The 14,999-nt window shown below is 44.8% G+C and overlaps 1 protein-coding gene across 1 annotated transcript in view; it reads left to right on the forward strand.

Moving 5' to 3' along the window:
• The window catches only part of LOC126455789 (Down syndrome cell adhesion molecule-like protein Dscam2), a 222,835-nt gene that overhangs the window by 194,304 nt on the left and 13,532 nt on the right, over window positions 1–14,999 (forward strand). The window contains exons 13-14 of the mRNA XM_050091551.1: window positions 6,072–6,356; window positions 10,080–10,251. Of these exons, the coding sequence (XP_049947508.1) occupies window positions 6,072–6,356; window positions 10,080–10,251 (457 nt within the window). The remainder of the gene's footprint in view (window positions 1–6,071; window positions 6,357–10,079; window positions 10,252–14,999) is intronic.

A 14,999-nucleotide genomic window follows, 5' to 3' on the forward strand; every position in this document is an offset into this window, starting at 1 on the left:
TTACGTAGTTCTAAGTTCTAGAGGACTGATGACCTCAGATGTTAAGTCCCATAGTGCTCAGAGGCATTTGAACCTTGCCCGTCGATGGGGATGAAATGATGATGATTAGGACTTTTTTTCATTAAACCAGGTGGGTGACCAGCCACCTGTGGGTATATGGCTGGTCCTTTTTTTACCACAAAAATCCTTTTGTGATATACCCAACAAGGTTTTCTGGTCTCTTAGCCATAGTGAGTGGCCGCAAGTTTGTTAGCTTCCGCCCACCCTCGATGTTGCCCGTCCCTGCCACGTGGAGGCGGAACAGTTTATGCGTTGTTCACCTTTGTCTTTTATTGTTGAGTGATATCACATATCTATGTACAAGCTTTAACAGTTTAGATACAATTTGGAATTCAATCTCGATATGTTTTACGAAAAATGCTTTAAAACAAAGAAAGGAAACAAAATCATGCTGGGAATTCTTAATATAACTTATCTGCTATACTTAACCGAATGAGACTTTGAAATATGAGTTTGATTTGTGGATTTGTGAGGGTAGTGGAGAGGTTTGGGAGGTGTTCGGGAAAAGGGGTCCGACTCTCCCCGTCTAGCCGACAGGGGATGGAGGGCTCGGAATGTACTTCGAGCCATCCATTCCCTATCCGCATCGCACGTTTAAAGCGTTATTCGTAATTGACAGTGTTGGGTTGGTACTTAGCTAGGCACGATTCTTGGTGTTGAGAGTCGTCATTGAGTTTGAGTGAGTGACATATTGTTGCTGTTTTCCGAATCTGTGTTTTCCGCAACATCTCTATCATTCTCTTCATCATAGCTGGTAGTCTCCCATGTTTCCGTTTCCCGTGTCTTTTGTGTCTCTTGTCGCAATCTTTGGTACGGCCTTGATTACTTAAAGGATTTGTGCAGTACCTGGGATACTTCGTTTGTCACCTGGTTGATCTCCTCCCATGTGTTTTTATTCCTGATGGCTGTACTTATGTCATCCTGCGTTTATATTTGTAGTTGTGTAGGTGTTATGCCTGCGATCTGTAATGGGCAGCGAAAAACTAAGTGTTCTGGTGATCCATTTACGCCACATGTGCAGGTTTCACTTTGAGTGAGTCCCACAACACCCAGTCCCTGAGCAGACAAACTCTCCGACCCAGCCGGGAAACGAGCCCGGGCCCTTAGGATTGACATTCTGTCGCGCTGACCACTCAGCTATCGGGGGCGGACATCGTAGGGTTATTAAATGATATTCTCTAGTGAAGCATAGTTTGTGATGTGCTTGGTCGTAGATGATTTCATTTGAATAAAACGGTCTCACTGTGGATCCATGTAAACAAAGTCAGAGGCGTTGTAAAAGGGATTAATTTGCGGCAGAATTTGTATAGTTCTCACGCAGTGAATGCTTTGCCAATCAAGCAACATCTCTTTTCTGGCTTTTGTTTGTCATTTATTTTTGTAAGATTTATCAGCTCGTTGTAGTTATAAAAATTTGAATAAAAACTTGTCATTATCTTTGTAAACTTCAGTGTGCCACTGTTCTCATTCATACTCCCTGAGCTACTCAACGTTGTCTTTTTTTGTGGTAGTACATGGATACACCAGTAATTCAAGGTTGAATCTTATTAAATTAGTTAATCTGATTATTAATTTTAGTGCGGAAAATGACCACAAACATAGGCAACAAAAGTGCCATGAGTAAATTCACTAACTTCGTAAATAATAAACAAAGAATGTAACTCACGATTTGAAGATTATTGAGAAGACAATACTGTTCTTTATGTAAAGACAATAACATTTAGAATCACTCAGAGATAAGTTTATGATTAAAGCAAGCAACGGTTTGCAATGTCTCAAGGAGCACTGCATCGTACTTCCGAACAATACAGTCACTGTAATATCGTATCGAAACCGTAACTACCGACCGAAATATAAGGAGCAGCCAGACGAAAATCGAACACTCGCCACAACGAGACCATGGTATTATTCTGTTCAAAAGTAATCACCACACACGTTAACACATTTATCCCACTGGCAAGCGGGACAATCAGTTCCTGTTTCGTACAACGTCCTCAGACGCTGACGGATCTACAACCGCACCCACTCTTGCACTTCCTCGTCAGACTAAAACCGATGTCCACGTACATCTTTCTTCAGATTGCCAAACATTTGAAAATTACACGGCAAAAAATCCGGGCCCTAACGAGGATGCTGCAGGGTTTCCCAGCATAATGGCAGAAGCGTAGCCTTCGTTCGAATGCAATCTGGGGGAGGGGGGTGGGGGGGGGGGGAGCAGGAGTTATCCTGCAATGGGATGATTCCGTCCGACAGCATTCCAACATCACTAGAGCAAACGGCAAATCTATCAGTGGCAACATCCCACATATTCCCCGCCAAAGAAATCTAAAGATAATTCACACAAGTTCCGGTAAGGTCACGATGACTTTCTTCTTCGAGTGTACCGACTCTCTGCTCGTAGAGTTTTTCGGTCGTGGAACCACAATCAATGAGCAGCGCTACGGAGAGCCTTTGGAGAAACTGCGTCACAACATATGTGAAAACGCCCAGGGATGCTGTCAGACAAAATCCTCCCGCTGCACGATAGCGCCCGTCCACACACTGCCAAACACATGAAAGGTACGCTTGAACGATTTCTTTGGGAAACAATGCAACATCCTCCTTCCAGCCTGGATCTTTCACCGTGTGATTTGAACATCTTTGAGGACCTGAAGAAAGACATGCGTGAAGGTGGTCGGTCGAGGATGTGCAAGACAGGATGCGGTTACGGATCCGTCTGCGGTCAACCGCCTTCTGAGAAAAAGGAATTGATTGTGTTTCCAATGGGGTAAATGTCTCAACGTGTGTGGTGATTATTTTTGAATGGAACCATTCCATGGTCACGCGGTGATGAGTGTTTGGTTTTCATTCGACTGCCCTTCTGATCTTCCGCACAGTTCAGCACGGATATGATTTGTGGACAGTGAACTAAGTGCTTCACAATAAAATCTTTTCATTTTAAATATGGGTGTGGGGAAGTAAAGTGAGGATGTCATGGTTCCAGAAAGTAAAAAATAAAACAACCCTGGAAATTACACACATCAAAAAAAGTTTTGCATCACCCCGGTTCATAGAACTCCTGAAGATAGACGTTCACTGTGGATATTGTATCACAGACACAGTCCCGTTGACTGTTCAAAGATGTCAGTAAATCTGCCTAAAGATGTAAAGAACCATGCACGAGCAGCGCCTATGAGACGGAGGGCGTCCGACAGCTGATCAGCTCCTGTTATTCCACCAGGAAGGAGGTACACGGCTCGTGTTGTCTGTAGTTCAACGATGCTTAGACGGTCAATACCGCGGTTCGATCTTGTTCGCAGTGTTATTGTATGCCAGGAAGGGCTCTCGACAAGGGAAGTGTCCAGGCATCTCGGAGTGATGATGCTCTGACATGGAGGAGATACAAAGAGACAGGAACTGTCGATGACACGCCTCTCTCAGGCCGCCCAAGGGCTATTACTGCAGTGGATGACCGCTACCTACGGATTATGACTCGGAGGAACCCCGACAGCAACGCCACAATGTTGAAGAATGCTTTTCGTGCAACCTCAGCATGTCGTGTTACGACTCAAACTGTGTGCAAGAGGCTGCATGGTGCGCAACTTCACTCTTGACGCCCATGACGAGGTCCATCTTTGCAACCACGACACCATGCAGCGCAGTACAGAAGGGGCCAACAACATGTTAAATGGACCGCTCAGAATTGGCATCACGTACTCTTCACCGATGAGTGTCGTACATGCCTTCAACCAGGCAATAGTCGGAGAAGTGTTTGGAAGCAACCTGGTCAAGCTGAACGCCTTAGACACACTGTCAAGCGACTGCAGCAAGGTGGAGGTTCCCTGCTGTTTTCGGGTGGCATTATATGGGGCCAATGTACGCCGCTGGTGGTCATTGAAGGCCCCGTAACGGCTGTACGATACGTGAATGCCGTTCTCCCACCGACAGTGCAACGATATCGGGAGCATATTGGCGAGGCATTCGTCTTCATGGACGACAATGCGCGCCCACATCGTGCACGTCTTGGGAATGACTTCTTTCAGAATAATGACATCGCTCGACTAGAGTGGCCAGCATGTTCTCCAGACATGAGCCCCATCGAACATGCGTGGGATAAATGGAAAAGGGCTGTTTATGGACGACGTGACCCACCAACTACTCTGAGGTATCTACGCCGAATAGCCGCTGGGGAGTGGGATAATCTGGGCCACCTTGTCGGTAGCACGCGACGACAAATAGAGGCATGCATCAACGCAAGAGGATGTGCTACGGGGTATTAGAGGTACCGGTGTGTACATCTATCTGGACCACCACCTCTGAAGGTCTCGCTGTATGGTGGTACAACATGCAGTGTGTGGTTTTCATGAGCAATAAAAAGGGCGGAAATGATGTTTATGTTGCTCTCTATTCAGATTTTCTGTACAGGTTCCGGAACTCTCGAAACCGACGTGATGCACAACTTTTTTTAATGTGTGTATAAAATATATGCTGTTTTTGTAGGCCAATGCACTACACATGAAATAGGGTACTTTGGGCCTTTCATCAGAGAAAAAGACTCGTTAGACAATACTGTAATGTCCATACGAATGGAACGTCAAAGACATGGAGGAAAACCAAGGGGAAATTGGATAGAGGACAACAAAGCAAGCCCTTAAAGGACCCTGGAATAACAGAGGAACGTAAGAACGTCTAGGAGTGCATGGAGGGAATTCGTTCTTCACCAGAAATCGCAAATGAGTTGATAGATCATAACAACAACACACACTATTCTTGTTCTGAAGGAATGGCATTTTTCTGTACTATAAATACTGAAACTTATCATGTATAATGATGAAATTTTAATCAATACGACTCACAGATTGGAAATACTGGAGTATAAGTTTCGTCTCATCCGGTCAGAGTGTTGACGGTGTGACACTTCCCGTTTCAGTCTGTGTACGTATAGAGTGATTTTCCTAAATGGGCACAAACAATAATAAACTACCTCTGAGAGGAAAGGAACAGTATCGGTGGACATATGGCCGAAAATACTTTACAAGGGAGATGCGGCCACCTGAAAGTAATGTAGGGGTTTCAGTGATTGAAAGACACACGGGAACAATAATACATTACTTTGCAACTGATTAATATTTACTGCTGCAGATCACTCATGCTAGAGGTTCTGTATCTACATTCACTGTACGCTACAACACCGTCGTCTGAAAGTGTACCTCGGAACTTGCTCACTATAGAGCGAAGTTTTCAGTACACAGTTGGTTACACCAACGCGGTTGCAAGCGCAATTGTGAACCTTTCTCATTATGAAAATTACAATGTTGACATAGCCTTGTTACGAAGCACGACCATGAAAAGTATATAAAATACAATAATGAAATATATAACTTTTATATCTTTATCAGTGACGGGTTAAACTTAGTACCGAGAATATGTCGACGTTCTATTCTGGTGCACTGAAGCGTGGTACAGAACTGCATTTTGCAAACTCTTGGTATAGCCAACAGTGTATTGAATGCTTGGCTCATTAATGATCACCTACCGAAATACGCTTCCACTGTACCTAGACACAGAACCTCTAGCAAGAGTGATCTGAAGCTGGTCGTCTTAAAAAAACAAAATTAGTTAGCAGTTGTTATAAAAATTTTATAGTAGTTTTAGGAATACGTCAGGTCGCTTGTCTGCATCACCTGATGACGTCAAGTCTTACTAACTGGGGAGAAGTTATGCACGCACTGTTGTGCAGTATGTTCCACAAGGGCGTCTCGTTTACCCCATGGTGGCGGACCACCTCTCTGGCGTTGATACTGTGTACTCTGTCAAAGGTCTTTTCTCCACCTGCGTGTGTACCTTCCTTGCTAGGCATTTCCATCTCTATTGCTGCTTATTCTCCCAGGAATCGATTCCTGCAATTTGCCCCTTTTTAGTAAAATCACCTTGTGGACGTAACATGTTATGAGCAAATGAAAAAAATGAGTCTCTTTACGGATCATCATTTCAAAGACATCCGTAACATAGCCTTTTTTTTTCTTTTTCAGAACCCCCTCAGATAGACCCAATATCGACAAAGCCGGACCTACAGAGAGGAATGCGGACGCACCTGTCTTGTATCGTCAGTAAAGGCGACCTCCCGATCGAGATCAGCTGGCTGAAAGACGGCGCGCCGGTCCCCGAGGACGAGGAGGTCTCCGAGAAGACCATCGACGACTACTCGAGCACGCTCAGCTTCCGCAGACTCGCCCCCAGGCACGCCGGAAACTACTCCTGCCACGCGGCCAATGCAGCAGCCTCCGCCCACTACACTGTGCAGGTTACTGTGAACGGTAAACACAGGCTCCACTATTTATATGCCGTTACAACGTTATGCAGATATTTACCTAAAAATGTCACAATCATAAAATCATCAGCAAACCTTACACGGCTTCTTCTTTTTTTTTTTTTTTTTTTGTCTCTGAAGCTTAATTTCCTTTTCAAATTTGTCATTCCTTTCCCTTACTGCCTTACTCAGTGTACCATCGACGAAATGCTACATCCTATCTCACTCCCTCTCAACTACTGTTTCCTATTCATACCCTTGGACTCTTGTAGGTAGTCTGCTATTTTTCTGCCTCATCAATCGTATATCCTGTTTGATGCATTCCTCCACAAATTCCTCTCTTGTGCCCTAGTCTTTATCTCAGAGTAGCACCTCCAACCATCGTCCTCAATTATTTATTTTATACAGTAGTGGAAAACAGTATAAAAGCGTAGAGATGTGTAGGAAAATTAACACTCTTGGTTAGAATAGTTGTGCACAGTGTACACACAGTGCTACGAGATGCAGTGTACAGAGAAATGCAGTCGAATACACTACTGGCCATTAAAATTTCTACACCACGAAGATGACGTGCTACAGACGCGAAATTTAACCGACAGGAAGAAGATGCTTTGATATGCAAATGATTAGCTTTTCAGAGCATCCACACAAGGTTGGCGCCGGTGGCGACACTTACAACGTGCTGACATGAGGAAAGTTTCCAACCGATTTCTCATACACAAACAGAAGTTGACCGGCGATGCCTGGTGAAACGTTGTTGTAATGCCTCGTGTAAAGAGGAGAAATGCGTACCATCACGTTTCCAACTTTGATAAAAGTCGGATTCTAGCCTATCGCGATTACCGTTTATCGTATCGCGACATTGTTGTTCGCGTTGGTCGAGATCCAATGACTGTTAGCAGAATATGGAATCGGTGGATTCAGGAGGGTAATACGCAACACCGTGCTGGATCCCAACGGCCTCGTATCACTAGCAGTCGAGATGACAGGCATCTTATCCGCATGGCTGTAACGGATCGTGCAGCCACGTCTCGATCCCTGAGTCAACAGATGTGGACGTTTGCAAGACAACAACCATCTGCACGAACAGTTGGACGACGTTTGCAGCAGCATGGAGTATCAGCTCGGAGACCATGGCTGCGGTTACCCTTGACGCTACGTCACAGACAGGAGCGCCTGCGATGCTGTACTCGCCGGCCGGTGTGGCCGTGCGGTTAAAGGCGCTTCAGTCTGGAACCGCGTGACCGCTACGGTCGCAGGTTCGAATCCTGCCTCGGGCATGGATGTGTGTGATGTCGTTAGGTTAGTTAGGTTTAATTAGTTCTAAGTTCTAGGCGACTGATGACCTCAGAAGTTAAGTCGCATAGTGCTCAGAGCCCATTTGAACCATTTTGTTTTTTTTTTATTTTTATGCTGTACTCAACGACGAACTTGGGTGCACGAATGGCAAAACATCATTTTTTCGGATGAATCCAGGTTCTGTTTACAACATCACGATGGTCGCATCAGTGTTTTGCGACATCGCGGTGAACACACATTGGAAGCGTGTATTCGTCATCACCCTACTGGCGTATCACCCGGCGTGATGGTATGGGGTGCCATTGGTTACACGTCTCGGTCACTTCTTGTTCGTATTGACGGCACTTTGAACAGTGGACGTTACATTTCAGATGTGTTACGACCCGTGGCTCTAGCCTTCATTCGATCCGTGCGAAACCCTACATTTCAGCAGGATAATGTACGACCGCTTGTTGCAGGTCCTGTACGGGCCTTTCTGGATACAGAAAATGTTCGACTGCTGCCCTGGCCATCACATTCTCCAGATCTCTCACCAATTGAAAATGTCTGCTCAATGGTGGTTGAGCAACTGGCTCATCACAATACGCCAGTCACTACTCTTGATGAAGTGTGGTATCGTGTTGAAGCTGCATAGGCAGCTGTACACGCCATCCAAGCTCTGTTTGACTCAATGCCGAAGCGTATCAAGGACGATATTATGGCCAGAGATGGTTGTTCTGGGTACTGTTTTCTCAGGATCTATGCACCCATATAATGTGAAAATGTAATCACACGTCAGTTCCAGTGTAATATATTTGTCCAATGAATACCCGTTTATCATCTGCATTTCTTCTTGGTGTAGAAATTTTAATGGCCAGTAGTGTAGTATCGCGTTTGTAGTACAGTATATAACCAGAGATCAACGACTTAGGTGATAGAGGGTGGAACTCAGTATAAAGGCAGTTGGCTCTGTGTGATGTTACTGTGTGCGTTGTGCCTTTACTGCATATAGGAACCAGGTACGGTTAGCGACAGTATGGGTTGTGTACATAAGTCACGATTGTGTGAATTTTGATTCCACTCGTGAACCTTTCTTTTCTTCCCGTCGTTGCTCGTTCGATGTACAGATTGAACAGTAGCGGTGAAAGACTGCATTTCTGACTTAAACCCTTTTTAATCCGAGGACTTCGTTCTTGGTCTTCCATTCTTATTTTTCCCTGTCAGTCCTTGTACATGTTGTATATTAACTTTCACTGTAGGTTACAACCATTTTATTGAGAATTTCTGACTTCTTACACCATTTTACATTGTCGAATGCTTTTTCTAAATCGACACATCACATTAATGTCTCTTGAGTTTTCTACGTTTGGCTCTATTATCAAGCGCAACGTCAAAACTAGTTTTCTGGCACCTTTCGTAAAGCCATACTGATCGTCATGTAACAGATCCTCGATTTTATTTGTTATTATTTAAAAATGTTTCTCTAAATTGATCATCATCACTACGTAATCCGCTAATATCATAGAATTTATTTTTTCTCTTTGAAGTTTAATCTCTTTTCCTAATTTCTCCTTTGTTCCTATTACTGCCATGCTGAATGTCAAAACTGAATTAGATTAGGGTAGGTTACAACTGTGCCTCACTCCATTGTCAACTACTGTTCCCTTTTCATGCCTTTCATCCTTACAAGGGCAGTCTGATTTCGGTATAAGTTGCAAATAACCTTTCCCTTCCTGTACTTTATCCCCATAACTTATCCCTGTAACGCAGGATCACAATCCATATTTTGCTATGAACTTCCTTTTCTTGACAGGTATCACATCCTGAAATGTATTTGTATACCCCTGACCTCCCCATTCTTATCAGGAATCACATTCTGAACTATGCCCCTTACTTTACATTCACCATGTATAATTGTTTATTTCAGTATTATTCGTATGTGCCCTATGGTTTGAGATGATGACTCTGTGAATACTGCAAGACATACAGAATCTGTGGAGAAAGCAGCTCTCCTCTCGACTCAGATTACATAGTGTTCAACTGGTGTACCGTTTGTGATGTGGTAAACGTCAATATACGCATGCAGTTCATCAAAGTTGCTGCTCCTATGCCCAGAAAGGTGCAACGACAGAAGCCTGCTTTGGAAATCTGTTAACTGGGTTGCCTATCTGCTGGCACGAAAAAATGCTGTCCAACTATACGAAGAGGATGATTTGTTTACATGTCCTGACGCGCCTGCCACCTAGTGATAAGCTGTACAACTACGCCGCAGCGTGTATCATGAATCGAAATTTGGGGTGATTCTCTGTCCACTGATACTTGTCATTTTACTGTATCTCTTGTAGTTTCACACTAACCTCAGAAATCCTTGGAAGTACTTATGAATAACACTGTACTTGCTAGAGCAGTATGTGACTAGAGTTAATAAGCATGGCTCTTCTCCTGCCACTAGAGCCACCATCTTGGAAGCGTCAGCCCAAGGACACGCAAGTGGAGGCCGGCAGATCCGTGACGCTGCCCTGCTCTGCGGACGGTTCTCCTGTGCCGAGAATCCTCTGGAAGAAGGATTCCGGGTCCTCGCCACCCAACTTCCAGGATGTCAGCATGCTCATGTCCAACTACAAGTAAGTCCAACACACCTACTGGGATAGTAGGGGTTGCTTTGCGTATTGCACAAGCGCTGTGTCTGGCATTGAGCAGGAAATGATAACAGGAAGGCAGGCTCCAAATATCGCATGGGCTGTAGCCCGTGACTTGCACTTTGCTACATGTCGAATTCATTTCAGCATAACAGAACGAGGGGTGATAGCATTCAATTAAAGTCCGAGAAAACCGATGCGCCATTTAGCCCTTCAGAGTAGTGTGTCAGTAACATCGGTAGCATGGTTGTATCTGTAGAACAAAGTAACACCAATGTACCGACTGTCCGGTACAAATAATGTTGCTCAATGTCACAACTGAAAACGTGTCTGGAGATTGTATCCTCACCTCACATGTGACATCATTTGTAAATATCAACTTTCTATGCATTTGTTTACTTATTCTTTCATATTATGGGTAATAAATGCGTCCTCAAAATCAGGGGAAAAGAAGGTAAACCACTTTGGCAGGCGACTATAGATACATTGTTGCAGCGTTCAAGCTGTGAGCAGTTTTGAGTCGGTGGCAGTCGTCGGTGGGCGTTCGTATACCATGGACATACGATGTAAAATATTCCTGATTAGTGCCAATTAGCGGTTTTTGAGCCTCATGTTGCCAAAAATGAGTACAATCTTAATGATACAGATAGAATGGAAAAATCCCTTTGTTTACTGTGCTTAAATATGAAGTTTCAGTGTTAAAAATTCGGATAATAATAGTGCCACATAGTAGACTGTAGAGTGTGATAGGTTTAGGGCAATCTACCTTCGAAGAATACATAATAGAAGTTTTCACGTAAATTGTGATTCAAGTTTAGCAAACAGATGCTTTTACAAAGTACATCCCTATTAAGCGATTCCGACGAAAAGAAAGAAATTTGAGTGGTGAAAGGCAACATAGGTTGATAACTATAATAGCTACTAAACACATTAAAAAAAAATATTTTGCATCGCCTCGGTTACCAGAGTTTCAGAACTTGTGCAGAAAATTTGAATAGAGATCAACATAAACATCATTTCCGCCCTTTTTATTGGTCATGAAAACCACACATTGCATGTTGTACCACCATACAGCGAGACCTCCATGGGTGTTGGTCGAGATTGCTGTACACTTCGGTACCTCTAATACCTATTAGCACGTCCTAATTCATTGATGCATCCCTGTATTCATCGTGGCATATTATCCACAAGTTGATCAAGGCACTGTTGGTCCAGATTGTCCCACTCCTGAACGCCGATTCGGTGTGGATACCTCAGAGTGGTTGTGGGTCACGTCGTTCATAAGCAGCCCTGTTCAATCTATCCCAGGCATGTTCGATAGGATTTATGTCTGGAGAAAATGCTGGCCACTCTAGTCAAGCGATGTCATTATCCTGAAGGAAATCATTCACAAGCTGGGCACGATGGGGGCGCGAATTGCCATCCATGAAGACGAATACCTATATGCTGCCGATATGGTTGCACTATCGGTCCGATGATGGTATTCACGTATCTTACAGCCGTTACGTCGCCTTCCATGACCACTAGCGGCGTACGTCGGCTCCACATAATGCCACCCCAAAAATGGCAGGGAGCCTCCACCTTGCTGCACTCGCTGGGCTGTGTGTCTCAGGCGTTCAGCCTGACTGGGTTGCCTCCAAACACGTCTGCGACGATTGTCTGGTTGAAGGCATGTGCGACACTCATCGGTGAAGAGAATGTGATGCCAATCCTGAGCAGTCCATTTGGCATGTTGTTGGGCCCATCTGTACCACGCTAAATGGTGTCATGGTTGCAAAGATGGACCTTGCCATGGACGTCGGGAGTGAAGTTGCGCATCATGCAGCCTATTGCACACAGTTTGAGTTGCAACACGACGTCCTGTGGCTGCACGAAAAGCATTATTCGACATGGTGCCATTGCTGTCAGGGTCCCTCAGAGCCATAATCCGTAGGTAGGGCGGCCTGACTCTCTGTATCTCCTCCATGTCCAAACAACATCGCTTTGGTTCACTCTGAGACGCCTGGACACTTCCCCTGAGGAGAGCTCTTCCTGGCACAATGTAACTATGCGGACGCAATCGAACCGCGGTGATGACTGTCTAGGCATGGTTGAACTACAGACAACACGAGCCCTGTACCTCCTTCCTGATTGAATGACTGGAATTGATCGGCTCTCGGACCCCCGCCTTCTAATAGTGGCTGCTCATGCATGATTGTTTACATCTTTGGACAGGTTTAACTGTCAAAGGGTCTGTGTCTGCGATACAATATCCACAGTGAACGTCTTGTTGTGTTAGCAGAAGAACCAACACAGTGTTACTAGTGGAGGCCGAAATGCATGCGTTTTAGCTCACGCAGGCTGGCGTGAAGAGGGAAGAACTATACTGACGTGAAGTCTGGAACATGACAAGGAATGAGAATTCAGAAAGCGGACGCAATTAGTTTGATACTTAACTTTAATCCATTAATGATGAACGACGCTCTTGACGGTACACGATTCACAATATTATCTGTTCAGAATTCATTGTAATTACGGAATATGGCACCGTGCTAGGTCGTAGCAAATGACGTAGCTGAAGGCTGTGCTAAACTGTCGTCTCTGCAAATGAGAGCGTATGTAGGCAGTGAACCATCGCTAGCAAAGTCGGCTGTACAACTGGGGCGAGTGCTAGGGAGTCTCTCTAGACTAGACCTGCCGTGTGGCGGCGCTCGGTCTGCAATCACTGATAGTGGCGACACGCTGGTCCGACGTATACTAACGGACCGCGGCCGATGTAAAGGCTACCACCTAGCAAGTGTGGTGTCTGGGGGTGGCACCACACGTCTATCTTTAGGAGTTCTAGGAACTGGGATGATGCAAAACTTTTTTTGATGTGTGTAGCAATAAGTCGAAGTAATAAACAAAGGCAGTGGTAAACTTGGATGTTAGTCAAACCATATCATATGATGTGATGAGGAATAATCACAAGATTGGATAGTGCAGAGAAGTGCAAAACTTAAGAACGAAAGTAACTTTCGGTTGATGTGTCACTGACAAGTAACATAACTCGATGGAACTTGGATCATTTAAAAAAAACCGTCACAGTACAGTACAGAAGTGAACTGAAAGAAGTACGCAATGTGACGAATAGAAACGACACTTGTATTCAAAGACAATATTTACACTGAAGTTACCGCGATTCATGGTGCTCACCTGGACACGCGGACGGCAAATCGTGCGCTGCAACGTACTCGCGTAATTGGTAAGGAGTTCTTGTGGTGGTGCATCTCACTCCTCTACACTGCGGTTGGAACTACCGGATGGTCATTCGTGCATCTAGACGTGCTGCAATATGTCTCTCCAACGTATCTCGCACGTCCTCGATGGGATTTAACACAGGGAATGGGCACTACAGTCCATTCACTAAATATCCTCTCGTTCCAAGAGGTCCTACACTTCTGCTATTCGATGCAGTCTTGTATTGCCATCCACAAAAATGAAATTAGAGCTGAATTCACCCCTGGAAAGACGCACTTGTGCAAATAGTACAATATCGCAATAAACATTGACTGGTGAGTGTTACGTGTTCAAAGATTTGGTGGTCAGTACCACCATCCAACAGTATGCCTCTCCACACCGTAACATCTGAACCACCACAACGAACATGATCGACAATGCTGGACATACCCATGAGGAGACAATAGTTGATGGTAGGACGGTTCCAGTTATCAAAAACACCTTCTCGTAAAGGCATAGACCCAATGGCTTGCAGTGTCATTCACACTATAGGCATAGGTATTTTCGGTAGCTGTTAATTTTCTACATTAAAATTTCATCATTATAATTTTCACATACTTACAAGAGGTTATGATTCGTTGAAAAAGATGTTTCCAATAATTCATGTTGCACTAATTGGACACTGGATTCCTGACAAACACAGCTATGCTTCATTACGAAAAAGACTATTTCGGGATCAGCGTCTCTATAGCTGCATAATATACAGATCGCAATAGATAGCTGAAACACTATCGTCGAGCAAAAGTGTTTGAGCTGGTCAGTTGACGCACTACGCACTACCGTTACTTTGTAAGGTCTGAATTTGTGCACAGCTCTGTAGTAGATGCTGCTGTTTCAATAGTCTGAAGGGCTAAATGCTGCAACGACTCTCTCGGGCTACTCTCCAAGGCCCTTCCTAAGTCGTCTACACTACATGACAGAGAGAGTGAATAACCCAGAAGATATGGTCAAATAAATAAATGTCGTGTGACTAGGGCCTCCCGTCGGGTGGACCGTTCGTCTGGCGCAAGTCTTTCGATTTGGAGCCACTTCGACGACTTCCATGTCGATGGGGATGAAACGATAATGATTAGGACAACACAACACCCAGTCCCTGAACGGAGAAAAATCTCCAACCCAGCCGGGAATCGAACCCGGGCCTTTAGGATTAGCATCCTGTCGCGCTGACCACTCAGCTACCGGGGGCGGACCATGGTAAAATGTCAATGTAACTTCACACACATTTGCAACATCAGTGGGAATGTAAACGCATTCTCTGTGACTAGTGGAACGGCCACCAGAATGCATTAGCGTTGTTACCGAGGGATATAAGAGGCGTCAACAGCATCATATGTTGGGTGATCACTGTGAACGACAGGGAGATGCCACGTACATGTATGAGAGCTTTATCAGCGACCTACAGAGCCCGAGAGGGGCCTCATCGGAGGTTCCTATACAATGATTGGTCGAGTAGTGCAATACCCGGACTTTTGGAG

Source organism: Schistocerca serialis, chromosome 2 (genome assembly GCF_023864345.2).
Source record: "Schistocerca serialis cubense isolate TAMUIC-IGC-003099 chromosome 2, iqSchSeri2.2, whole genome shotgun sequence".
NCBI lineage: Eukaryota > Metazoa > Arthropoda > Insecta > Orthoptera > Acrididae > Schistocerca > Schistocerca serialis.